This window comes from Dermacentor albipictus, chromosome 3 (genome assembly GCF_038994185.2).
Source record: "Dermacentor albipictus isolate Rhodes 1998 colony chromosome 3, USDA_Dalb.pri_finalv2, whole genome shotgun sequence".
NCBI lineage: Eukaryota > Metazoa > Arthropoda > Arachnida > Ixodida > Ixodidae > Dermacentor > Dermacentor albipictus.
The window spans coordinates 126,895,590-126,921,752 of NC_091823.1; the positions used below are offsets into that span (position 1 = coordinate 126,895,590).

The following is a 26,163-nucleotide window of genomic DNA, read 5'->3' on the forward strand; positions in this document are numbered from 1 at the left end:
CTTCAGCCACTTGAAGTTCCGAGCGGAGTTGGTAGAGGGCCAGAGCAGCGAAGGGCTTCCTTTGATGCGGAGATGAGCGAAGACCCCTAACCGTTCTCCATATGTGCGAGAGCGATTTTCGGGGATCAAGTGACTGACAGAATGTTTTCCATCGCTTATCTTCCAATTTATCTATGCGACGCTGGACTTTCTTTTGTATGCGTCGTGAAGCCCTCAGATCCAAGACGGACTTCGTGCGCCGATACCTCCTCTCCGCCTGTCGGCGTGCCGCACGCAGCCTCTCAAGTTCCATGTCCAAGTCTGTTCGCCTTGTTGACCTTGTAAGCGAGCAGATGGATGTTTTCAATGCCTCTGCGATTGCTTCTTCGATGGTGTGTGAGAGGCCTTCCCGACATGTGTCATCCATATCCTTCTTAAATTTTGACCAATCAACTGTACGCAAGACGGTAGAGGAGCGTTGCTCAACTCCTCTAATCTTTATGTATGTTGGAATATGGTCGCTTCCATGTGTTTCTATGTCCGTAAACCATTGGACGCTTGAGGCAAAGCGCCGTGACACCAAAGTTAAGTCCAGGCAGCTACTGTAGGTCGTGCCTCGCAGAAATGTAGGGCTGCCGTCATTCACACAGCACAAATCATGGTCAGCAGCAAAGGAGGCAAGGCGCCTGCCTTTGGAGTCAATTTTAGTGCTTCCCCATAGCTGGTGATGCGCGTTGAAGTCACCTGTGATAATCCAGGGGCCATTGTTCATCAGTAATATTTTCTTTAGTCGTTCGCCGTCAAAGTGACCCGCTGGGGATATGTAGGCTCCAATTAGTGTAAATGACACATTCTTCTTTTGGACATTTAGGCAGACATATTGGTTGTCGTCATGAGGCTCTATCACGTTTGCGACGTATGTTAAGTCCGTGCGGATGTAGATGATCACCTTCGTGCTCGCACCGCATGTGGACGAGACGAAAGATTCATAACCGGACAGTCTGAGTGGAGTTGACGTATTTGGTTCGCAAATAACCAGTATGGGGAAGCGATGTGTAAAAATGAATTGGCGAAAGTCTGATATACGGGTCCTTAGACCCCTGGCATTCCATTGAAAGATCGACGCACTTTTGAGTTCAGTGCGGAAGGGGACTGTTGGTCGAGCCATGATGCTTAAACGATGCTAGCAAGCACTGGATTTAGTGCATCCAGTATTTGCAGAGCGCTTCGAGCTGCTGGTGTTTGCAGCTTGTTCAGTATAATGCGCATTGTATTAATTAGCGATTGCAGCATATCAGCCACTTGCCTGTCTTGGTCGCACAAATCGCCGGCAGTAGACGTCTGGAGTTGTCCAGCGAAAGTTTGCTGTGTTTCTGTAGGTGAATGTTGTCGTCTCGGCAGAGCCGGCCAAGATTCGGCAGATGTGGTCTTCTCAGTAGACTGGCTCTTCGCGGTCCTTTCCACATTGTCTGGCCTAGGTGGTGGAAGAGGAGGTGGTGTTGTAGGAAGTGGCATGCGCCTTCCTTGAGGAGACTTCCTTGAGGAGCGCCGGCGACGTGAACGTCGCTTCCTGATTTTGTCGGCGGCTTCGCGATGAGATGAATGATCTCTCGCCATCTCTTTCAAGATCGCCATTTCCTTCTTAATATGTGGGCATGCCTTCGATGAAGCTTCATGTGATCCTCCGCAGTTTGCACACTTCACTACAGTCGCGCCACATTTATCTGCAGCGTGGGGCTCACCGCAGCGGGGGCATGCTGCCTGATTTTCGCAGACGCTGCTCACGTGTCCCAGTTTCATGCATTTGCGGCACTGAAGAGGTTTCGCAATGAAAGGCCGCACTGCATGTCTGAAGTGGCCCACCTTAACATGCGAGGGTATATATTTGCCCTTGAATGCTATTTTCACGCAGCGTGAACTGCCTAGCCGCTTAACATCAACGATGACCTCATCATTGGCTGGCTTGATAAGAATCGGCAAGTCGTTGTTAAGGATGGCGACGTCTACGTCGTAGATAACGCCAGTGACTACGTCAGATCCCAGAGGGATGTAAGAGCGCACCTGAATGCCATCGAGGTCCGTTACGTTGCGTAGAGTGGTCAAAGCAGCCGCATGCTGGACATCAACCGCCAGAAGATTTTTTCGGGTGTTCACTCGAATGTCCGATATTTCATTTGGTACCAGGGCTTCCAGTGACATCGACACAGATTGCCTGTTAAGTAGCTTCATGTTGACGTTGGGAAGCAGGGGCACGAATATGATGGTATTGGCGTCCGGCCTCTGTGTCTGTCTCACTGTTTGCGTGCTTGACGATGAGGACGTCCTGGTGTTCCTTCTCTTCGCTCTGCGGCTCTGCACAAGCTGGAAGTCGTCATCGGAAGTGTCCTCACTGCTGAGAGAGTAGACATGGGTGTCCTCGCTGTCGGTGTCGCTCTGCTGACCGATCCGCTTCCTGGAGGCGGCCGCCACTGACGCCGCCGTCGCCGGCAGACGTACGGGGTCGTCCACTTCCATTACGACCGAGCAGGGAGCGACGACCAGCGGATGAACTTAGGTTTTCACAGAAATAAACCGGAGCTAGAAAGAACAGCTTTGTATCAAAAGACACTTCGTCGTCTTTTTCTCCACTGACAGTGCACATACACAGTGTCCGTTTCAGCTAAGGTGCAGCAACCGTTAAGAAAGACTTCATTGCGGAATGAAGAAAATCCGTGTGTTCTGCTGTGTGCGTTTGCATGTCATTGCCTGCTGCGTGCCGTAGTCTCAAGGCTGGCTGCAGCGAGAAATTGAGCGTAAAGCGTGAAATAATAAGCGATGAAATTATTTACTCGTTTACTTGTACATTATAGTTGCCGCCCAAGCAGGCATTAATAAGGTTAGGTACAGTTTTACTGACATATTAATTACTCTGAATGCAAAAACCCACGTTTTCCTCATCCGCTCAGTTCTATGCCGAACCTGAATGCTTACGGCTTGTTTACGTTAGTCATTTTAAGCAAATATATTTATTTGTGAAAAACTTACATGTCTGGCGGAAGCAATAGAGTGAGGGAAAAGTAAGGTTACATCAACGTAAAACAAGCATCATGCAACAAGGCAAAATAAAAAGACATCAACGTAACAAAATCTCTATTGGCACAATGTATAGCGTGCAAGATCAATACAGTCAATAGAAAAAATACAGTTGAGATGAATCCTAAAAAGAGGCAAAATTACACATGGAAAGATACTAGTAAATATTACGCGAAGGTAATCGCGCTACATAATCGGCGTACAACGCGGGAGTTGAAAAGAAACAGATTAAGGCAAAGCAACAGCACTTAAACTCTGCCATCTACGAAAAGCTAGAAGTTCAGAGATAATGAATGGTGTTTGAACGCACACAAAATATAAGAAAGTAATTAATAATTAATTATTAATAATTAGTTAATTAATTAACTAAATACTAGAACATTAGTGGATAAGAATACAGTAAAGTACAGGGAAAAATGAAGGCAGCATAGAGAACTACATGGCTGAGATGTCAAAATGTTAGAGGCAGAGCCTAAAAGTTGCCTGGGATATATCCTGTGAAAATATTCTGCAACATCTCAAAAGGGAGGCAGTGCGCGCGTTGGCATCTCGAGCCGTCTGCCTTCTTTGTCCGCCTCCGCACGCCCGAGCAACACCTCCTAGGTAGCAGGCCTCTGCACTCTGTTTTATGACTTCATGCTACTTGGACCGAAATTTTCATTGCCAAACCCGGCGTGACGTCAAAATCACCGCAGCTTACTCGGGAGCGTCTCCGTTAGATTATGTGGAAGTCGGGCGAGGTAGCATGACGTCACGCATCGAAGTGCACCGGCCTTGTGTTATGTAGGTGGCCTTGGCTGGAGCCCTCGGCTGAGAGTGCCATCTAGGGGTGGCCGGCGGCGCACGAAGCCTTACAGTTTCTTGCTGGGGAGCACGCTGACTGGGATGGAGGGAAGGCACGCAATATCGGAGGCCGTGGACTGTTTATCAGCGCGGGCAATATTAAATGAACAGGAAAAATGTAGCAGGATTATAGGAGAAAGGCCACCAACACCGTCACTGTGACATTGCCTTGCGGGCACACGAGCTATCGGGCGACCATGTAACAATGGGTAAAAGACTGTTACGTCACACGATGGGGGCAGAGCAAGGTTACAACTGCGGCTTGGCTAGATGGCGCATGTCTTACTGCAACGGCGTGAGGCAGAAGCAGGACTTTAACAGAGACCGCTCGTATCGTGTGTCGGATTCGGCGCGTTTTAAGAGGAAGCTTTAGCTCCAGTGCTCCTATCTAAATACATGTAAAAGGAGAATTCCTTTTTCTCGGCAACCACTGCACTAAATTTGACAAGGCTTGTTGCATTTAAAAGACAAAGTTAAAATCTAGTGACTGTTGGTTTCAAATTTTTGAGTTAGGTCGTCAATTTTTTATTAAAAATTGGCAAAAATCGAAAATTTTCGAAAAACGAAACTATCAAGTTTACAACTCTGTAACTCAACCACTAAAAACGATAATACAATTCTGTGAATAGCATCTAATAGTACATCTAAAGCGGACAAAATTGATATGTTACACATGAATATAAAAAAAATTTATCATAGGGAAATACAACTTTTGCAAAACTGTTGTAACCAACGTAACAAATTCACTTAAGATGTAAAATGACATATTGAATTTGTCCGCTTTGAATGATCTAATGGATGCCGCTTACAGAACCACGATATCAGTTCTTGATGCAGAGCTATGACTTTGTAAACTTCGTGCTTCTATTTTTTTTCAAACGGTCAAATATTTGAAAATTGATTTTAAAAAATTCAAGCCCTAAATCGAAATTCCGCTTCCAACAGTCACTAGAATTTAACTTTCTCTTTCAAATGCAACAAATTTCATCAAAATCGGTCGAGGAGTTATCTCATAAAAACGTTTTTGCGTTTTACATGTATTTGAATAGGCCGCGTCGGAGTTGGGCCCGAGCTAAAGCTTCTTCTTAATGCGAAACATTCTTTGGCGAGTACCCCAGCAATTTCGGTAGCAATATTGTGCAAAGTCATGTCTGTGACGCAAAAAAAAGAAGAAAAAAAAAACGTGACACCTGTCCCATAAGAATATATGGGCTCCATATAAAATACATGGCGTTCGAATGGACCGACTTGAATTTGGGATTGGGCCAACGTGAATTTGGAGGCGATATAGGGGTGGACGGATCTCTATTTGGGAGTGAGCCAACTTAAAGTTTGGGGTGGGCCAGCCTAAATCCAGGTGTGGGCCAGCTTGAAATTTGAAGTGGGTCAAGCTAAATTTCGGGTTGGGCTAACTTAAAAGCTGAGGGGATCAAACCGAGAAATAAAAGCACAAGCTGCTAAACACGGGGAAAGAAAAGTGCGAGCCGATCCAAAGAATGTTGCGCATTAAGAGACAGTTCTCTGAATATCTGTGATTTCTTCTCGTGTCCACTATTTCAAAATCAGTGGCTATAGAAATATGTAGCAAAGCCTTAACTATTCGAATCAACCCACCGGTAATAATAATAATACTTATTATTATTATTATTATTATTATTATTATTATTATTATTATTATTATTATTATTATTATTATTATTATTATTATTATTATTATTATTATTATCGTTTATTTCACTCATGAAGTGAGGGAATGCGGGAAAAAAGCTGACAAGTCAGCTTGACTAGTTCCCAGCTCCCCGGAAAATAGTAATACTAATAGTAATGCAGGCAGAACTTGTCCACAACAGTGAGAATAAGTAACTCTAGAAAAGTAACTCTATCTTAGAAAAGTGCGCTTACGCTTTAAGTGGTAAGATGCAGGTAGTTGCGCTACATTTATGGACTACTGTGCACAAGCGTATCGTGGCAATTTCATAGGTACGTGAAATTTCGTGCATTTATTGAATTGGTTGTGATGGTACAAAAGAATAAATTGAGGCTGCGCAAATGAGTGAGAGAACGTACGCCGTAAATCCGCTGTGATTCTCTGTCAGCATTCCATGTAAGCCGGCATTTCTTATTAAAAACTTTGTGTTTACGGGAGCAGTCCACGCGCCGGAATGAAACGAATGCCTCTTATTGCGGCACTATGCGTCCACATGTGCCACTATATTTATTTATTCCATGTGGCGCACGTTGTTTTTATATACTCTAGGACTCGATCCGGGAGTTGGGTTAACCCATCCGTGTAATTTGGCCGCTGATTCATTTTCATTGTCATTCAGATGGTGCCACAGCTGGAAGAAGACGCGGAACTATTCACAAAGTCGTTGGAAGAGTACGCCGATACGGATGCGGAGATTCATATGCTGCCAAAGTTTGAGGAATTGGCCATGGACTATACAGCTCGAGGTGCTTTCGGAATAGAAGAGCATTTCCAAGGGAACCCCGACCATCCCCTCATAGAGCTCTCCCGAACTGTCTTTGTGGGCCTCATCAAAGGACCTTTACACATGATCGGACGTAAGTCACTTGTTAGACCATTGCATGTTCATGCGCAAGACAAATGTTATTTTGACGCGCTGCTTATTTGTTATGACAAAAATGTGACGCAGATTCAATTGAAAAGCTTGCAAGTGCACTAGTCTCTAGAAAAAGCTCACCTATACATTGTGCGAGTTTTGAAAGTTGTAAAGTGTTGTTCGAGCTGTCGCTGCCTGGTAGCTTTCTCAGCGTCTAGCTCCCAGAAAGTTGGAAACATGGTTGAGTAAACTCGATTATCAATGAATTGGTAAAAGTAACGAAATTGTAAATAGATATTTCACAACATCGGGGATAGTATACCGTCTAAGAGGACGGGCGTGAATAGAACGAACTTGAAGGCCTCAATAAGGACAGTCTGGCAGGTATAGTAAACTTACAGTAGCTCGGAAAGCAGCGAATGATGGCGTGCATGAAGGTATACATATAAAGTGGTCTGCATTAGTATTTTCCAGTATTATAAAAGCTGCTTTTTATGATCTGCACCGTAAGCATGGAAAGAAAGTAATGGTTGGAAGTGATACATCATCTTATTTTCCAGAAATTTTTGTCATCGATGTTATAAGTGTGTGTTCCAGAATATGATGTCTTTTTAAAGATAGCGTATGCGTATTGCTTCATTATTTCGTATTGTCCATTCAGTTTTCTTGCATACTATTTCTTTTATTTAGTTGCCAGTTGCTTTCCACTTTGACTTCCCTTTGTCACCAGTTCCCGCAATTTTGAAACCGCATCGGCACACCTTCTTTAGTAAATTGAATTATCTCTACCTCTTCTAATTAACTTATAATTTCACATATATACAAGACGGTGATTTGATGCAGCATTGTTTTCCAGGTGTAACGGATGAGGGGCACGGCTCTATTTCAGACAATTATTTTTCGTTTTTTCCTCCTGCAAACATACATAATTCCATGTGGCTACACAGCGACACTTCATTCAGAATGACATGGGCATGAAAAATACTGCTCTCACACTTTAATATAACTCCTGTGGAGTGCGAAACAAAAATTGGAGTAATAGTTCATTATTACTCAATAACACGCCAGCGATCATCGTTGATTTTGCCTAGGTTGCGTAGTTTAAAGGAGGCACTTAAGTTTTGGAGCCCAGTTGTACCGAGAAGCATGCTCCCCTGTTATTTTTACACAATGCTAGAAAAGTTTGGAAGATGAAACTAACGTAAGCGCCGAAAGTTCAATAACGAAAATTCAATATATGAATGATAAAGAGTGTGGTAAAGAAGATAAAGAGTTCGAATCTGCGATCGCGATGATGCCATAAGAGTGCAAGCAGTCAAGAGCCATCCTTGGCTGACAAAGCAAGACTGAGAAAACCATACTGCAATTCCTGGTTTCTCGGCATAGCCCAGCCGTTTCAAATTCTGTGTGAGATTATGATGATTCCTTTACGTTTCCTTTTACTAACTCCTACTGTGACGCACTTTTTTCAGAGTGCACAACAACGATTAGAGAATGGATGAAACCGTTTTACTGGTTTACTACGTTGGTCGGAGAGTTCACTTTCGAGAATCTCGGCAAGGAGATAGAGAAGGTTATTGAAATGAGGAAAAAAGATCCCTCTGTAAGTTTTCTGCTTCTCTGTTATTGACCTCTTCATTTCTTCCAATCAAGCCTTATGTATCTTCCTAAGAACACATGGACCCCTATAGTATGTGGTCATAGTATGTTTATTAGTATAATAAACATACTATAGTATGTGGTCATACGTATTGTTTATTTTCCCGAAATATAAGACCTTCATACAAAGGTGATCCTACTTGATTATATTAACGTTATCGCCGTTATTAACGTTATGAAATTTAGTGGGCCTCTCAGCATGTTCGGGCAACGCAAAAGAGCAATCGCTGATCGTAAATTATGCTATGACAATTGCTTCTCCAAAGTACAACAACCAGCGTACGCCGGGAAAACAGTTCAGAATTCGAGCGAAAGTCCGCGCCATTCTTTTCGAAGGACCCACTCTCCTTGCCAATGGAGGCGACGTCACGGACTTTCGACTCCGTGCCACATGTGTACCGGCTGCACAAACAGTCTGCGGCAACGCGAACTTGGAGATTTGAGTGAAGCCCGAAGCGTGAAAAACTGCCTCCTGAAATGCGTCGGCCACCAAGCAAAGATGAAAGAGAAACAGCGAAGAAAAAGGGAGGCCGAGGTTGGCGACGAAATTGTCACGTGGGCTATGGGCTCTATGTCTGAGAAGACAGGGTAGGATTGGCCACTTAATTGTAGGCACAAGTTCACCTTCTCTTGTAGAGGGTAACGCAAACTAAACACACAAGGCGACGGACAGACGAAAACACAGGCTTGATGCCGCTTTGTGGCTTCTGATTGCGCTAAACTGTACCCGATACCATGTACATGAGTGAGCCCATCAGTTTATGCTTTCGTAGCCCTTTCTCACCACATGCCTCGCAAAACATTATTTGCTCCAATTTCACGCACTACTATATATTCTGTAAAAATGATTGTGGTTGAACTCTCTCTAGATGGCATTTTACAACTCCCAGTGCATAACAAAATTTTCGGCAAAGGCTCGTGAGGAGCTCTTTAATTTACGATGGTACGCTCTTTCTGGCATAAATTTACAGCAATGGTGGACATTATAAAATTTTTGCGTTACTCACCAACATGTGCCTTAATAAACTATAAAACACGCAGATCCAACGCTATGTTGGAATCTGAATGACGCGAAGCTCTTGTGAGTTATAGCGCGGTAGTAGCAGTTACGGTTACACGGGCACAACCTGGTCATCTGTGGCTGTTAACTGTCGGCATCAAGAGTACGAAAGCGATGCGTGATGTTTGGCAAGGGAAGAATGTCTGTGCTTGTTCTTGTCTTTTCTTTCCCTGTGAGTTGTTTTTATGCTCGCGGTAATCTTCCTTGTCCGTAATGCTAAACTAACTAGCCCAACAATTAATTCTTCTAGAGTATATCAAAGTACATATTAAGTTTCCCATGCCACGGGTCACAGTGGAGCGTCGATACACGGAACTGGCCAAAAATGGGCAAATACCCAGTATCACGTACTCAGTTGTTTGTTTTGGCCCATACCCAGTGGAACCTACCCCCCAATTCAAGCTGTCTACCGGGCGACATACCCAGAACGCGCAGATGCATGTCAGGCGAACAGCCAGGCTGACATCTCCAGAATATCATTAAAGCTTGTGTGTGTGTCTCTCTCTCTAGTTAGCAGCAGGTTCTCGAATCGGCAACGTGTACGCAGTGACCCAAGTTGTCTATCCAGCAACACACCAGCCAGCACATATCGATTGGCTCAAGTTGTCAATATTTAACCCCAAATATATTCGGAGAGAAAACTATGACCAATTACTTACCCCGGGGAAGGTGCAAAAAAGAAGCTTCGTTTAGAAATTTTATTCATTAGGCTTTAATTTCGAAAACCAACAGACTTAACTAAAATGAGAATTTTAGGCTCCTCAGTGCTCACGACATGTGCACAAAGAATGCATTCTTATAATATACCAATCTGGATATATCTGTTCTCCGTAATCACCGGCGAAATACCTTCGTTTTCATGTAGTTTCATGTAGGTCTCATGTTAACTAGGGCGTCTTGGCAAAATGCCAAGTACAACGCTAATGTATTGGAAAGTTGGACCGTTGATATATCAAAGTGAGGTTACTCTGATATGATATGAATGATATCAATGAGATTACTGTGCGCTGCTGCAGTACTCAAGCTTTTGGTGTGATGTCCTCTAGCTTACCGGCAAAAGGCATCCACTCAGAACACCACAACAAAAGTATATCACTATAACGAAGACGTTTCGCTCTATTGATGACTCATTCCAATTTGAAATGCAAATCCTTCTGGCGCGTACTATACATTCCTTGCATTTATTGCAGCTTAGAAAGGCCGACATTCTGCAAAATCTCATTGACGCGGAGGGCACTGACACTCTGGACTCCAACTCAAATGGTAACCGAGCCTTGTTGCTTTATATTGCTATTTTCTTGCTCCTTTCGGTATGGCGCGCGTTCTGGTTAGAAATCCATGCTCGCATGCAGCGGGAAAAATGAAGTGTTGCTCCACGTACTCAGAGTTCGGCACTGTTCATTCAATTAAAACCAAAGCGCCTTATAGACCTGATGCATTTGTCGCCTGACGTCTTCTACACTCCTTACGGTGTCTTGTTTCATGCGTGATTTTCTGGAAGGGTGATGAATTTGTTGATAGAAAGATGGAAGTTATGGAGTCACGTATGGTATTTTGAACACTCGCATGAAACTAGTACTTGCGAAGTAGGAGGCTGAGTCCTGGATATGCCAGTGTTCGTTTTCACCACGAAAATAATGATTAGTCAACTATACGATCGTGGTTGCAGGGATAGCTAGCCAGATTTCTTTTGCCATAAAAAAATTTTTCTTAACTTTTTTTTGTCTTTGTAACGTGTCGAGCACAATAAAAATTCAGCTGGGTCCCATATTGTGATGCTATTCCGTTCGGTCTATTGCCCGTTCCTGTGTTTCTGTGCCCGTTTCCTTTAGTGTAATAAGTTTACTGCCGTTTTAAAGGGACTGAAAACTGGCCAGAATGTGTTGAAAGATATTGATGAAAATGAAATTACCAGATTTATAGTAAAAGAATCCAGGACGCTGCTCTCGATTTAAGTAGGAATAAGAAGTTTAATTGGCAAACAATGTCTTCAAAACCAGTAACTAGCTATGCCTGGCGGTGAAATCTTGCTATTCCAGATGTAGTCTACGAGATTACTGTACGTAAGTCGGCTATTATTAAGTACAACATAACTGTTGCTTAAAATTTCAGTTGCTATATTATTACATGCTTGCGCTTTATTCTAGGCTGTGGAAATCAAGAGAGAGAGAGAAAAGTGTGCATAGAAAGAGGTAATTAACCAAAGGTAGTTCCGGTTGGTTACCCTGCACGGGGGAAGGAATAAGAGGCATAAAAATAGAAAGAGAGTGGAAGAGGGAAACATAGAGTAAGAGAGACAAGCACTAACAAACTTCGTACACTACAGACAGGTAGGGGGCGACGTTCTTAAGGCCTATCGTTTAGCTCCGTAGACCGCAGGAACCTTACTTACGCGAGTAAGGCCTTCAGCGCGAATGTCCTTTGGGAGTTGTGAATGAAAGCTTTGAGTTCTGACAGTGGCGCACGCATGGCTACGGCAGCTATCTGAACTATGTATCACGTGTAAAAGCGGCGTTTTGTTTCTGATCCGATCGGTTTCGTTTTGACTGGTTAAATACCATAGCAGTGGGTCAGGAAACCACGAAAACACGTAGGTATTATTCCAGAACTATTTTAAGACATCGGAAAACATGGATCGCAAGAACATCGACTTTATAAACAAAATAATACTTTCTCAGAGTTGCGGCCGCTCTTGTCGCCTCCCTCCCACCAATGCCAGCGTATAATCGCTATCGCGCTCGCCTATCACCTTTTTCAACATGCTTCCAGTAAATGACTACATCCTCACTGCAGAGCGAAAAATTTGATAAAAACAGTTGCAAAACGTTTTCTGCGTTACCACTTCATGATTAGACACTCTGATCGGTAAGCTTTCTATTGAGATAAAAAAAAATAGGTACTATGAAAATCGCTTGTCAGTGCATTTAATGATGTTTTGGCATTTACTCTGTTTGTAGCCTTGGTTAAAAGGTCGTCCCTAGCACAGTGTCCTCCCAGACATTCCTTCATGTATCTGCACGTGAGTTTCTTTTTTATGTGAACCTAATAAACTTCAACTTGATTCCACGGAAACAATACAAGCACCAGATGAGTCCACTTTTTCTTAATATAATCATATTTTAAATAAGGGAGGAAAGGGCAGGGGGCACTAAATTTGTTGGACACTAAGTATGCAGACGGTTACAGTTATGCCAGTCAAGTTGCAGCGCCCAAGCAGTAGTAACCTGAGCGCATGCGCTGAGAAGAATCAGCGCGGTATCAAAGCGTTAACAGTGCGTTCTCGCCTCTCAAATTCACGCGAACAGTGCCGACCCAAGAGAGATGAGAGTGCTGTTGAACAATTTTAGCGGCAATAAATGAAAAAAAAAGCACATAAGAAGCGACAGATACACCTGATAGCCCCTAGGAAGAGTGTGTATGTCACTGTATTTGTAGCTACACCATTTTTGGAACCTTGTATGTTTAGCGCTTGAAATACATAAGATGTGTGCTACCTTGTAGTGCTATGTAACAAAAGACGTACTCATCTTGCATTTAGCGGGGTTCCTATATCTTCTACGAGGGCCGCCAGCCCTTGCAGCTTTTCGCACTGCGCCTTGCCTCGTCAGCCAATAACAGCCTCGAAGAGGGTCAGTATTCAGCGACTGTCAGTATTCAGTGGCTATATAGACTGCACTATCCGCCCTGCAACATGCACCGCACGAACTACTTCGAGATTAGAGAACTGACCCATACTTATGCCGGCAAATTATACCACCTGACATTTCAGCCGCTTCCAAGTCACTGCGGCGTCATAGGTTAACGAGCTGCCTACACCCACGTACTTATTGACCGACTTAGACAGCCATGGTGTTTCGACCTGCAGCTTGGGACCAGCGGCAACATCCCACTTCTACATAACTAAACAATAGAGCTCTACAGAATGCTTGTTTCGATATAGTCAGCTAATAGATACCTCAATATGGCACAGACCGGTCAATACAAGATCACACTGTATTGAATTACTTTCAACCAGCGAATTCCAATTATCACCACGGTGGTTCTACGCATAAAGAACATTTGTTTTGACAGCCTATTACACCATTAGAACCAAAATTGTGTTTTAGGTGAACAATGCATCCTTATGGAAATGAACAGTTTGTTTTTGTAATTATAACAATCTTACACCGACACTGTAGCGAATTTGTTTCACAAAAGAATGTTTTTGGTGCTCGAAGCCTCCTTAAGAATGCAAGGTGATCTACAATGTACGTGTACCTGTGGACATGTCGTTTCCTTGTTTCGTTACTGTCGTTGTCGTGGTACTCCAAACAACGGAAATCGCTGTTTTCTTATTTACAGGCTCCTCAGCTGAGTGGGCGCCCAGTGGCGAACGGCATTAAGCGTGTATAAAATTACCAAACTACGTTCTCTGTTTTTGTACCAAACCGACTCTATGCAAATTTTGCATTTCATTTTTGTTTAAAAATGAGACATTATTCGGTATTCAAATTGATATATTTGGAGACAGACTTGTCAAATATTCGTTTTAACATTATTCAAAAGAATTTGCTACATTTAGCAACTACAATTCTCTTTATTGTTTATTTCCAGAATCGAAAGCTTACTGAGCCAAAATTATTCTTCATATTACGGGGTGTAGGAACCCAGCGAGGATGTTACCAGAAACCTATTGCCCTATTCGCATTACGTATTACTGTGAGTGTGTTTAGAAATCTATTCTATTTCTTCTTTGTTGCGCAGCAGCTTCCAAGTCTAGTGATGTCTCGTCTTCAGCAGTGGCCGGTACCGCAACTCTAGTGTTCATCGCGGGGTAAGGACTCTGTTGCATTTCTCGCGTTTTTCCGACAAAAAATAAGAGGACGAGCTTCAGGTCAGGGAACATGTGAGCGCGTTCGAAGAGAGACTGAGAGCCATCTTTCGCGTTTTGGGCTCAGGTGGACGCTAATAAAGGCTTATCTTCGTCTTAAGACTTTCACTGCTCTTCCGTCTGCCACATATTCTATATTTGGTGCCGTAGAACCCAGGAGGTGACAGCCGGAAGCTACCGCCAAGGGACTCCACTAGTGGCTACCAACTAGAACAACCGTCGCGAACCACGGAGCCAGACGGATCAGCTGGCCGCTATGGATAAGCTCAAATTGAAGAGGAGCACGCGAAGGGCCCAGAACAGCAAGATCATTCAAGAGTGCGCTGTTAGAAAAAACGCCGCGACAGTGCGACAAATTGACAATTCATAATGCAAAAACGGGGTAAGGCGTGCAGCCGCGGACACCCGTTCGCAAACCGTTCGCACCGCCTACTCAAACGATATACGCCAGCCAAACGTCGCGATCGGCACAGATAGCCGGGCCGCGACGCGCCATGAAGGCGGACGCGATCATGGGGCGAGTGGCGCGCCACGTGTCGGGGCAGCGCCGTACATTGCGAGGAGGGGGATCTTCTGTGTTTGTCGCAAGATGGCTCGGCGTGTGCGCAGAGCGCAGAAGAAACGTAGCGGAAACGTACTTCGCTACTCGTAGTACTGCGACTTCTGTAAGTTACATCGTCATAATTACCGATATACACCGCAGTATAACATTCTAGGGCACGTTTCTAAGGCAACACCGCATTGACTACAGGCGATTTTGTCCAGTTTTGAACGAACGAACTCGTGGCTGAGTGGTAGCGTCCCCGGCTCACACTCCGGAGGCCCTGGTTCGATGCCTACCAGTCCATCTTGCGCGGTGTTTCTCATTTATGAAATGCCTTCTGGGATTTATCGCTCACCGCCAACGCCGCTGACACCGACGCCGACGACACCGGCTTTTCTGCGACACGAGCTCCTTAACGCTGTCGCGTTGAAAGGTAACAAAAACGATACAAACTCGCAGGACGGTTACGAATGCGTACATTGAAGTGTGCGAAAGACGTGCCATCGAATTCATCGCAGCGTAGGCCGATCTAACGCTACTAATACACAACTAATAATCAGAAGTAGAATGCTACAACTCCACTAAGTTAGTATCAGATACAAGAACAATGTCTTCTTCTTGAAATGTTTCGTGTTGTGTTCCATGTAAGAAAACTGTGTTTTGTTATCGTTAGACATGGTGACGCTTTCTTCCTTCAATCACTCAATAAACTCCACTCTCCTATAATGTTCACAAGCCTCATAACAATACCCCGAACTCGAATATAAGAAACGGAGTTTCTGCTTCATGATGTAGCCCAGCCTTCTACACCAATTGTCTCACTGTTCACGCAGTTTCGAGAGCCTGGCCACAGCATTGAGCTACGTCACCTTTGCACTTGCAAAGTATCCCGATATTCAAAAAAGAGTCCGCGAAGAAGTTCTAGAAGCCCTATCTCAAACGGTACGTTCTTCAGCTGTTTGAATGCGGAATCTGCTGCATGAATACATAGATTACTAGTTAATAATGCGAAGTGTTATTCTTTCTTACTCTTAATTCATTTTTGTAGATTTTTTTTTCTTTTGTTTGAATCGGTTAATTCAACTGCACCTGTTTTTATTACGCTTCTCATGGTTATTGTTGGCATGGAATTCGGTAAGCTGATCTTACAGAGTAAAAAGCAGTAGCGAATAACTGTAGCGTTGAAGAAAGAAAATGCTACAATGCCAGCGTATGATTATTATTATTTTTTGCAGTTAATAAACCATCGTTTAAAACTCACTGAAAACTTTGCAATGGTCAAAGAAAAAAAAAGGTCAGAAATGTGATGTGTACGAAGGAAGGGGCTTCTTAGGAGGTGATATGTAAAAAATGTAAATCATAAGTGAGACACTCGTATATGGAATTCAAACAAAGTAAAAAGTGGGAATGTTTGCGTAGTAGCCTATGAAGTTCCATGCCAGTTGCTTAAAAGAAAAATTCCTATTTCATTTGCTTTTGGTTTGGAATATTAATGCACTAAATACGTATACCCTCTTATTAGTGCATGTTATAGATGAGTTCGTGTGAAAAGTGTAGTATGTTTCATGATCACTTTTATGTGTTCGCATCGCAATAACGACTAAATAACTTGTCAACCATCGTGGATAGATTAAGTGAGACATCAAGGAAACCGTTACATATGAGAGACGCGAGCTTCATAAAGAGTGTGTGCGTTGATTGTACTCACTGGTATGCCTTGTGTTCTTGCAGCGTGAAACCTCAAAGAAGGTCTCACTCAATTTTTCTAACCCAGCCAAATCTATGCATCTATAGCTGTTGAGTTTAGAAACAGACACAAGGCATGCGGCAATGAAATTAATATTGGACACTGTAAAGATGGTAGCAAGTTTTAGGAGCCTAACTGCTAAGCTGAAATTGGGGCTTGCGTTCCAGAATATAGACAATGATCGACGAGAACCATCATAAACAACGGTTGTTCAATGACATAAGATTCTGTAGGAGTTCACAACATAGAAAAACAAAGAACAGGCTAGATTTAAGATATTATGTTACGGCTGAATAATTGTCCCGCGTGGTTTGATATTGTTTCTCTTTTTTTTACATTCTAGGGTACGCTAAACTACGAAATCGTTATGAAGAAACTAAAGTACCTCGGTTATGTTGTGAACGAGACGCTGAGGCTGTATCCTCCGGGACTACTGTACGTACCTTGAACGAATTTCGTTTCTTGTGAGATAGACTCAGGGATCTCTTGAAACACGACTTCAGAGATTTTATGGGTTTTTCGAGGAGTTACCGATATCAAATACTCAGTCTTACTTTTTTATGCTGCAGTAAGAAGTTATTGAAAGTGAAAGCATGGTACAAGACCTCTGTTCCTTTAGCAGAGCCCGAGTAGTCAAACGACATTTTTATGCGAAGTATGAGTTTCGATTTTTGAGCCTTCCAAGAGCGCACTTCCGCCCCACGTCCTTGTAGTGCTAGCCAAGCTTGGTCTTGTTACGAACCACTCACAAACAAGGGGCGAGACAGTGGATCCGCTGCAGTTGCCGTGAATGACGCTATGCATGCAATACTAAAAACAACTGAACATAAATAACTGTTACAGTGCATGACTTATCAGGCATAAATGTCGTATGTTTTAGTCGAAAACTTACTCATCTTTGCTTGATCCGACTTTATTTCGTTGTCCCTTTCATATCGACGAAACAGCCTCCGCCATTACAATGGGGTGATTTCTCCTCAACAACTCTACTATGAGATGAAATACGCACTACGTTATGTCTATTTTATTTATTAATTTATTATTATTTATTATTTATTGTTATTTATTGATCGCTCTCGTCTTATTTATCATCGCTGTCCCTTATTAGAACGTTTGGTGCTAAGCCAAGCTGATCGATTTGTGGGTGCGCCTGCGTTTGAGCTCGCTTCACAAGTGCAGGCACTGAAGTCATAGATCTATGAAGCCACTCAGTGGTAGCCTCATGGCCTGCAAAAATTATATTACAATGTCAGAATGCACAATAGTTTGAGCCATCTGTGGTTAGACGATATGGCGCGGTTCTTTACATGAGTACTGTGTTTACAGTTCAGAACCTGCGACTTCACGAAGGGAAAGCTTCCTTTCTTCTTTAAAATAGCTTGGAGAGGATTGCCGGTCCTCTACTGCATCGTCAAATTAGTTATTTTCTTTCCCGTCGTAGCAGCTTTTTGCAGACAAAACGTTTGAACGCTGGATTAGAGAAGTTACTTTGTTTAAGGAAAACGTCATGCTGTTACTGCGCATCCACATGGAAGTGACACGCACGAGGTGGGTTTACGCAGGAATAGAATCTCTCCCCTCTGGGCTGAAATTCGAATTCAGCCAGATGCATGCGGTTTGAAACTTAATTAAATTCCCCGTTACAAACTCTTTAAGTTCATCTTGCACTCAGAGTAAAATGTAGCATTGTGAAAGAGCAATTTTACAAAAGAGATGGCTGAGGTTTCACATTTTCTATCTCTAATCTTTTTAGCGTTTCTTGAAGAAAAAAAAACAAATGTTTTTCTTGCGATAGTTTGTCGATACAGGTATTATGTGTGTTTCGGCTAGTCCGGGCCACTCTCATCTCACTAGCACGTGAACACGAAATCGCGCAGTGATTACAATGAATGCATATCCTACTGCAGTGTGCAGGTATGAATTTAAACAAATAATCATAAATTGTGGCCTTTACCATCTCGAGTATGAGGGACGCAGTAGCGGATAGCTCCGGAACAAGTTTTAACCACCCGAGTTTCTTTAACGTGCACCCAAAGCCCGGTACACCAGCGCTTTCCTATTCCCGCAACATCAACATGCAGCCATCTTGGTCGAAACTCGCACCCGCAACCTCGTGTTCAGCTAACAATAAGCCATCGCACTGGGTGGACACGCAACTCAGACGTGTTTTGTTCGTGGACATTCCATCAGCGAAAGCCTATACGTGACAAAACAGCGGATGCATTGTGTTTACAATTGTGGCGGTAAACTGTGGTGCTAATTCAGCTAGTATGAAGTTCAACATTAACACAAACCTAACCGGTCACTTTGTCGCTTCTAATTGCCTAAACTAAATTGAGACTAAATATATCAATAACTTAATATTTTGCTTCAAGTTCTGGTTTAGCCGCGTGGCCACACTGAAAACGGAATGCCAAGGCGTTGAATTTGATATCCCAGAATTTTTATTCTTACAAGGTTTACGAGCTTCTGTTAAACTTGGTGATAACGCTCTATTGTCACTGATGCAGATTTGTGACGAGAAAAGCCAAGGAAGACTTCGAGTACAAAGGAATGAAGTACAAGGCTGGAACGTGCTTTGTGGTGTCGACGTACCATCTCCATACGAATCCACAGTTCTGGCCCAATGCCGAACAGTTCTATCCAGAAAGGTGTTCTGTTTCACAAGATAAAACATGTCTTCAAAAACTGTTCCACCTCTTTTTGAAAAACGATTCGCGTGAGCAAAAACTCATTGGCATCTAGCTATGACGGCCTTTCTCATAACAGCAGGATATTATTTTACACTTCCTGCAACTGCAGATCAAAATACCCAAGTAAAGTTCATAAAAATATGAATTCTGTCAAAACTATATGTGCAGTTAAGTTTCTTAATGTGGGCCCAAATTTAAGCAACCTAACATGTTCCATTTGCATTATGGTTTCTGTTATTGCTGTGGCCATTCGATAATGCTATCATCTCGGCGACTGCAGGTTTGCCCCTGAAAACGAAGCCTCGCTGAAGAAGCTAGCGTATGCAGCGTTTGGCATAGGACCTCGCAACTGTGTAGGAGTGAAGCTATCATTGCTGATTGTGAAGTACACTATCGCCAACATTGTGCGGAACTATCACCTCGAGCTTGGTGATTCCCAAATGGTAAGTGGCGCCAAAAAACCTAAATGAAAGAGAGCGCAGTCAACACCATATTAAAGCTTTACTTCGGTAGGCCTTTTGAAACGTGTCTTTCTAAAACCTCTATTCATCTTATGCGTGGTAGGCTTGCGAATCGAGGCAGGAGCCCATGTGCCAAATGCATGGCCAGGCGAATAATAATTAATGCATTTTAAATGATGTACGCTCAGCTTAAGATGCATATTATCGTTACTCTCTAGAGTTTTCGCTAATAGTAGTCAGCTGCTGCATGTGATACATACACTGAAGGTTCAGTTACACATTAAATTAACTAACATCATTGGCCACACCGAGGTTATTAGGGGGATGAAAAAAAGAAAAGGCTATAAAACTTAAGCCAGATCTGCACAAATAGCAAATTTTTATACTTCTCTCGTATATTCAGAAAGCAACAGTCGCACAGCAAGCGCATTCAATATACAGAAAAAAATATCAGTTTCACCAGCAAGGTGAAGCAGTGAATGCCATAACTTCATGTTACAACATCACACAGTGTGTAAGACTTGTAGCTGCAGTTGCAGTATGAATTGAAATAAACTTAAACTATATATTAAGATGATATGCTAGGGCTCGTCTCTTTAAATCCTGCCATCAGAAAATGTTATTTATTTTTATTAATTAATGCCAACGTCTTTGTTAGCGACTTTGTCACAACTTTCCCGTTTCGGGTATGTTTCAAACCTCTTTCTTGAGCCGATCCGGGAGACAGTGCACAGCCACGTCAAGAATATTGCATCGTTTTTAGGTTCAAACTCTCTTTTTGTTTCGTCCTTTTAATTTTTAAGTCAAGTTTTTATGAAAGAATTTTGTCAAGCACGTAAGACCTGGCCTCAGCAACTTTACTGATAGAATGGTGTGGCAATATAACCCGCATATATACTGCATGTAATATAGTCTGGCGTGGCATATTACATGCATATACCTGTATAAATGCACAACCTCACGGTGACGCTGACATCGACAGCGGCGATGACGGCCAAAATTCGCTTGGAATGTTCATATAATGACTATCGCAATATTAGAAGCTAGGCAGGATGGGCTAGTTTAGAACACTAACATGGAGAAAAGTAATGTTGATATAATTTAGAAGATGGAGATGAAGAGGACAGCCCATGTCTGAGATGGATCGCCAGCGCCATTGTTTCAATGTTCTATGTTTTTATTAAGACACGTAAACCTCGGCCCAATCATTTAAATGACATCAATTTTAAGCAATTACGTTTGGTATGGAGGCCCAGGTTTGGCTTTACCGCACTCGATAATTGGTCTTGTTAGCCTATCAGAACCAAACCGTTTAAATTTACGTCTTTCCTTAAGGAAACTCCATCGAATGCTCCTAAGATCTATATGGGCCATGGAGCAAACCTCATCTACGTAGTCTGCAAGTGGCACCATCAAATCAGGTGCTATTCGTGTTCATCGACTTTGACCAGCGTTATCTTGTAATTGTACATTATATTCGAGGTTCAGGACATCGCCGCCGCCGTGCTGTGAAGGTTTTGACGGCTCATGCGCTGTCCATTCGTAGAGCGCAGATCTCAGTGATGCGACGGACACACACAACATTTGGCCGCGAAAATGAGGAAGCCAAATAGGCGCACCATCATGCTTCACTCAATCGGCTCTACCGCTGAGTCAAGACTGCGCTGGGCCTATATGTGCTAGCATAGACGCTGTGCGTACATAGACTAGGGTTCCTTCCACTTTCTTGATGATTGGTCTGTGTGAAACAGACGGTGAAGGTCATGGTGAAATTGCCTAGCCTTTCCACTAGTCGCTGACAAAGGACTATAGTTTTTTCGTCGACCTCACCTCCTGCACCAGCGACGCGTGACGCCTAAAACGCCGCTGGCGGCACTTTTGATCGTGCCAACGCTGTGATATGCCTGGTAGTTGTCAGGGCGCAGTTTCTTCTGATCAGCGGTATTTCACTCACGTGCTTTGTCACACCAACATGCAGACTCCTCTTATTGCTAAAACCATGTCGAGCGAGCTCGAGCGCAATGCTGCACCTTGCTATCGCTTGGGACCGCAACTCTAGCCACGGATGCGTAGCCTTTGGGGTAGAGCACCTATGCAGCACCTATGACCTCGGGAAGGGCGTGGCTCGATCTCCTCTGCCGGACACCCATCGATTTAAAAGATGGGTACACGCTGTTAGCTGACCAGACATGCTAGGCGGCGTCGCCTGGGATACAACTCACACAAGCTGCCATGCTGGCTGTGCGAGAACAAAAGCAAACGCGACTTCGTGGATCACGACCATCCCAACCTCACGATCACATCTATAAATAGTACTGAAACTTAGCAAGCCTGTCATCAACTATATTTATGAGCCGCAATTTCCCCTTTCTCTCAAGTGTTTATTTTCAGTGTTCACTGAAAATTTTTTAATTGCCTGGGGCAAACAGCACCATTCTAATCCTTGAGCTGTAGTGCAGCAGGAGGCGATCATTAGTTGAAGAAATCAAAGTGAATAAATGACTAATTGACAAGAGTTCACTAAATTATGGTGAACTAATTAATTTTCACATTGCGATTTACGAATTCTTTAAGCCAGTGAATTTCCAGGATGCATTATCATGCAGCAAATTCGTAATGCAGCTTGAGTTTTCTGAGAAGTACCTTCGGAATTTTGAGACAATGCATTGTTCCACTCACATTGTAACAAAACGTCTCTTTTGCTTTGTACGACAAAGTAACTGGAACAATAATACATTTCGTCGCGCACTTTAATATAGCGCACATTTAAACTGGTGTCCATCTTAAAATATTACTTCTATTTCATGTGCCTTCCAGATTTACCGGCTTCAATTTCGTACATAGCAATATGTGCAATACACTGATTAGATTAAAAGGCAATTATTACATATGGCTAAAATACTTGACTAGTCATTTTGATTTCTGTGGGAATAATCTCCTCCTTTTCGATCATTTTATCTCGAATAGCAGTGGCGGGCTACCTACGACGGGGAGTTATAAATGATTCATTTAAGCATTGCTCCAACCATCAATTCTATAGCGAATAATATACCATATACTCGAGGCAGGACGAAATTTATATATGCTTATTCTTCTTGCTTTTGAGTGCCATAGACAAAATTTGTTTTTGTGTTTGCAGTAATTATTTATCCATCCCAAGCTTCGCTGCTATGTCTGCTGGCATTAGCTCGTATAACCAATACAGACGCGTCAACACTCTAACACAATTAAAAAAGACAGTTCAGCATAATTAACAAACAAAGTATTCACCAAAGTAAAACAAAGTATTCATAAAAAAGACAGTCACTACAGAAGTCCCATTTTCTGTTCCCCGTCTACACAGACAGGGCTGCAGTCGGTGACATTGTCGCAACCAGGCTGTTTGATTTATTGGTTGATTGACCTTGTTTAAATAATTAAATTATGGGGTTTACGTGCCAACACCACCTTCTGATTATGAGGCACGCCGTAGTGTAGGACTCCGGAAATTTCGACCACCTGGGATTTTTTAACATGCACCTAAATCTAAGTGCACGGGTGTTTTCGCATTTCAACCCCATCGAAATGCGGGCACCCTGGCCGGGATTCGATCCCGCGACCTCGTCCTCAGCAGCCCGACACCATAGCCACTGAGAAACCATGGTGGGTGACATTTTTTCTGTGCTAACCGTATCAATACACGAGAATAAATTGTGATTATTGAAGAGAATCGTAAAGGCTACTCAACAATATACCATATACATGCTCGAAATCCGGTGATAGGGAAATGTGTGGAATATAACCAATGCTTATGTATAGCTTTCATTGATTACGAGAAAGCGTTTGATTCAGTCGAAACCTCAGCAGTCATGGAGGCATTACGGTATCAGGGCGTAGACGAGCTGTATGTAAAAAAACTGAAAGATATATATAGAGGCTCCACAGCCACCATAGTCCTCCATAAAGAAAGCAACAAAATCGCAATAAAGAAAGGTGTCAGACAGGGAGATACGATCTCTCCAATGCTATCCACAGCGTGTTTACAGGACGTATTCAGAGACCTGGATTGCGAAGAATTGGGGATAAGAGCTTATGGAGAATACCTTAGTAACTTGCGATTCGTTAGTGATATTGCCTTGCTTAGTAACTCAGAGGACCAATTGCAATGCACGCTCACTGGCCTGGAGAGGCAAAACAGAAAGCTGGGTCTAAAAATTAATCTGCAGAAAATTAGAGTAATGTTTAACAGTCTCGGAACAGAACAGCAGTTTAGGATAGGTAGCAAGGCACTGGAAGTCGTAAGAGAATGCATCTACTTAGGACAGGCAGTGACCGCGGATCCGGATCATGCGACTGAAATAATCAGAAGAATAAGAATGGGCTGGGGTGCGTTTGGCAGGCATTCTCAGATCATGAACAGCAGGTTCCCATTATCCCTCAAAAGAAAAGTGTAAGCAGCTGTGTCTTACCAGTACTCACCTACGGGGAAGAAAGCTGGAGGCTTACGAAAAAGGTTCTATTCAAATAGAGGACGACGCAACGAGCTACGGAAAGAAGAATGATGCGTGTAACATTAAGGTATAAGAAAAGAGCAGATTGGGTGAGGGAACAAACGCGAGTTAATGACAATTCATTAGTCGTCATTCAATGGTAGTTATGACGCCCTTTTCCTACCATCATCGTCAGACAGTCGCTATCGTGCTTCCATTGTACACCATCGTCGTAATGCCGTCGTGGTCGTGGCATCATCGCGAATCTATCTACGTCACCGGTCTCACGTCACGCCGCCGTCGTGACACCATCGTCGTGTTATACATGTAGATATCACGATACAATCATTGTCACGCCATTGTCATCATAGACTCGTCGTCATTGGACAGTCCTCCTTCCATTGTCATGCAAACGTCGTCCCTGCGGCGTTGTCTTACAGTCGTCAACATGCATTCATTGTTACACCGTTGTCAGCCTTCAATTGCGGTCGTTTCATCGTCAGCATTATAACTTTGACATCCGACTCGCGTCGTGCCGTCGTCGCCCCGTGGTCGTTTCATCATTGTCATAACTTCAGCATAGTTGTCCTATTCTACTCATGCCACCGTCGTCATACGACCTTCGTCTATCCATCAACGTCATTCCTTGCTCGTGATTCTATTGTTATCATGCTGTCGTCATTTGATTGTGATTATGTCACCGTTGTCTGCCATCGTCGTGATGCCGTCTTTCTTGTGCCATCATCGTAGTTCCCGTTTCTTCATCGGGTTATCATCATACTGTCGTCTTTACGCCATCGTCGCCGTACAGTCGTCATCATCTCTTTGTCCGTGTATCATCCCCTTGCCGTCGTTAGTATACGCGTGTGCCATTCAATCGATATCATTCCTTCTTCATCATTCAATCGTCACTGCGTCGGTGTCATGTAGTCCTTGTCATGCCTTCTTCCTCGTGGGCAACCTTGGCAAGCGAGTGCCATTGCAAAGTGCGATGATATAGAAGTGTGTCTCATATCGTTGAAGCAACGAAAGTCTCATAGTCACCACCACACGTGTTATATAAACGTGGCTTCAGGAATATGATCTGTCGCTACGTTGCTCGATTTCTATTCATTTCCATCGCCAGTCATCGTGAGACGAGTTACACCGTAACTTTTTATTTTGTTTTCACCCAGAAACTTGGTACTTACATTTGATTTTCTTTTCAGATTGCTCCTCCGTAGTATTGTCTCATAGCATATTCGTGACGTCATTCTACTGCACCTGTACGCGAGTTGAATGCATGCACATAAAAAATATGCTGAGTTATTGGCGTTGTGACGGGCACTCCAGGAAGGCCTCTCCTGCTAAGTCTGAGCGCTGCGTCGGTATAAACGCAAAGCTGGTCGATTTGGTGTGCGTAACGGGCCTTAAGCCGCAGACTAAGCGAAAGCAACTCTTGGAGACGTGCGCGAATAGGTGTGCAGTTAGTAATATAACCACGATTAGGTTACCATGCTCATGAAATGGTAAATCGGAATGTCAGTAGATAACCCTCATCACAGTTTTTCGGGCCTTCGCTTTTTTTGACATCAACACTATCCCGCCATTTTTTTCTCTCTTTCAGGGATCAATGGAGTTAACCGCTCATGCAACAGTGTCAGTGCCTGGCAGGGGCCCTTGGATAAAGCTTTATCGAGTTTGAAGGACGCAATACCAGATATTCTGTGCAATGGGAAGACCGCAAGAGAGAAATAAAAATATCTGACAAACGAAGACATGTGAAGACCTCTGGCAAACTTGATTCCTGTGCACATATACTTACTGAACGAACAGTGCCCTGTCTACAATTTCTTGCTTCTTTAAGCATGTTGCTTACGATACAGCACGAAATTCCTTGCACTTCCAATGTGGCGTTTTTTCAAAATTTACAAAACTCGCGTCATAGCCTAACATGATTTTGCGTCATGAAACACTGCATAACTAACTGATCCCTACGGAACAATTTATCTACATAAAAATGCAGGAGCTTCGCCCGAAAGGCGAAGCATTGATTGCGATAGGAAAGCATTAGACAACTACACAATGTAGGGTTCGTAGTTTTATCGGCTGTATAAGCTGCAGTAAATATTCTCCTACTAAGAAATTGATAAGCTCGGTGCCAAGCACGCACAGCCAAACATGAACGAAGCTTCCTCAACGCCACGAACACTCGCCATCACT

The 26,163-nt window shown here is 43.3% G+C and overlaps 1 protein-coding gene across 4 annotated transcripts in view; it reads left to right on the top strand.

Annotated features, from left to right (window-relative positions):
• The window catches only part of LOC135912858 (cytochrome P450 3A2-like), a 77,911-nt gene that overhangs the window by 31,621 nt on the left and 20,127 nt on the right, over positions 1-26,163 (top strand). For 2 of the 4 annotated variants that reach the window (XM_070536036.1, XM_070536038.1), the window contains 9 exons: positions 6,222-6,459; positions 7,931-8,061; positions 10,368-10,440; positions 13,921-13,990; positions 15,425-15,533; positions 16,682-16,773; positions 18,849-18,989; positions 19,312-19,474; positions 25,568-25,718. In XM_070536036.1, the coding sequence (XP_070392137.1) occupies positions 6,222-6,459; positions 7,931-8,061; positions 10,368-10,440; positions 13,921-13,990; positions 15,425-15,533; positions 16,682-16,773; positions 18,849-18,989; positions 19,312-19,474; positions 25,568-25,645 (1,095 nt within the window). In that variant the 3' untranslated portion in view covers positions 25,646-25,718. Of the gene's footprint in view, positions 1-6,221; positions 6,460-7,930; positions 8,062-10,367; positions 10,441-13,920; positions 13,991-15,424; positions 15,534-16,681; positions 16,774-18,848; positions 18,990-19,311; positions 19,475-25,567; positions 25,719-26,163 lie in introns of those variants that run through there. The other 2 variants (XM_070536037.1, XM_065445432.2) reach the window with 2 other exon arrangements.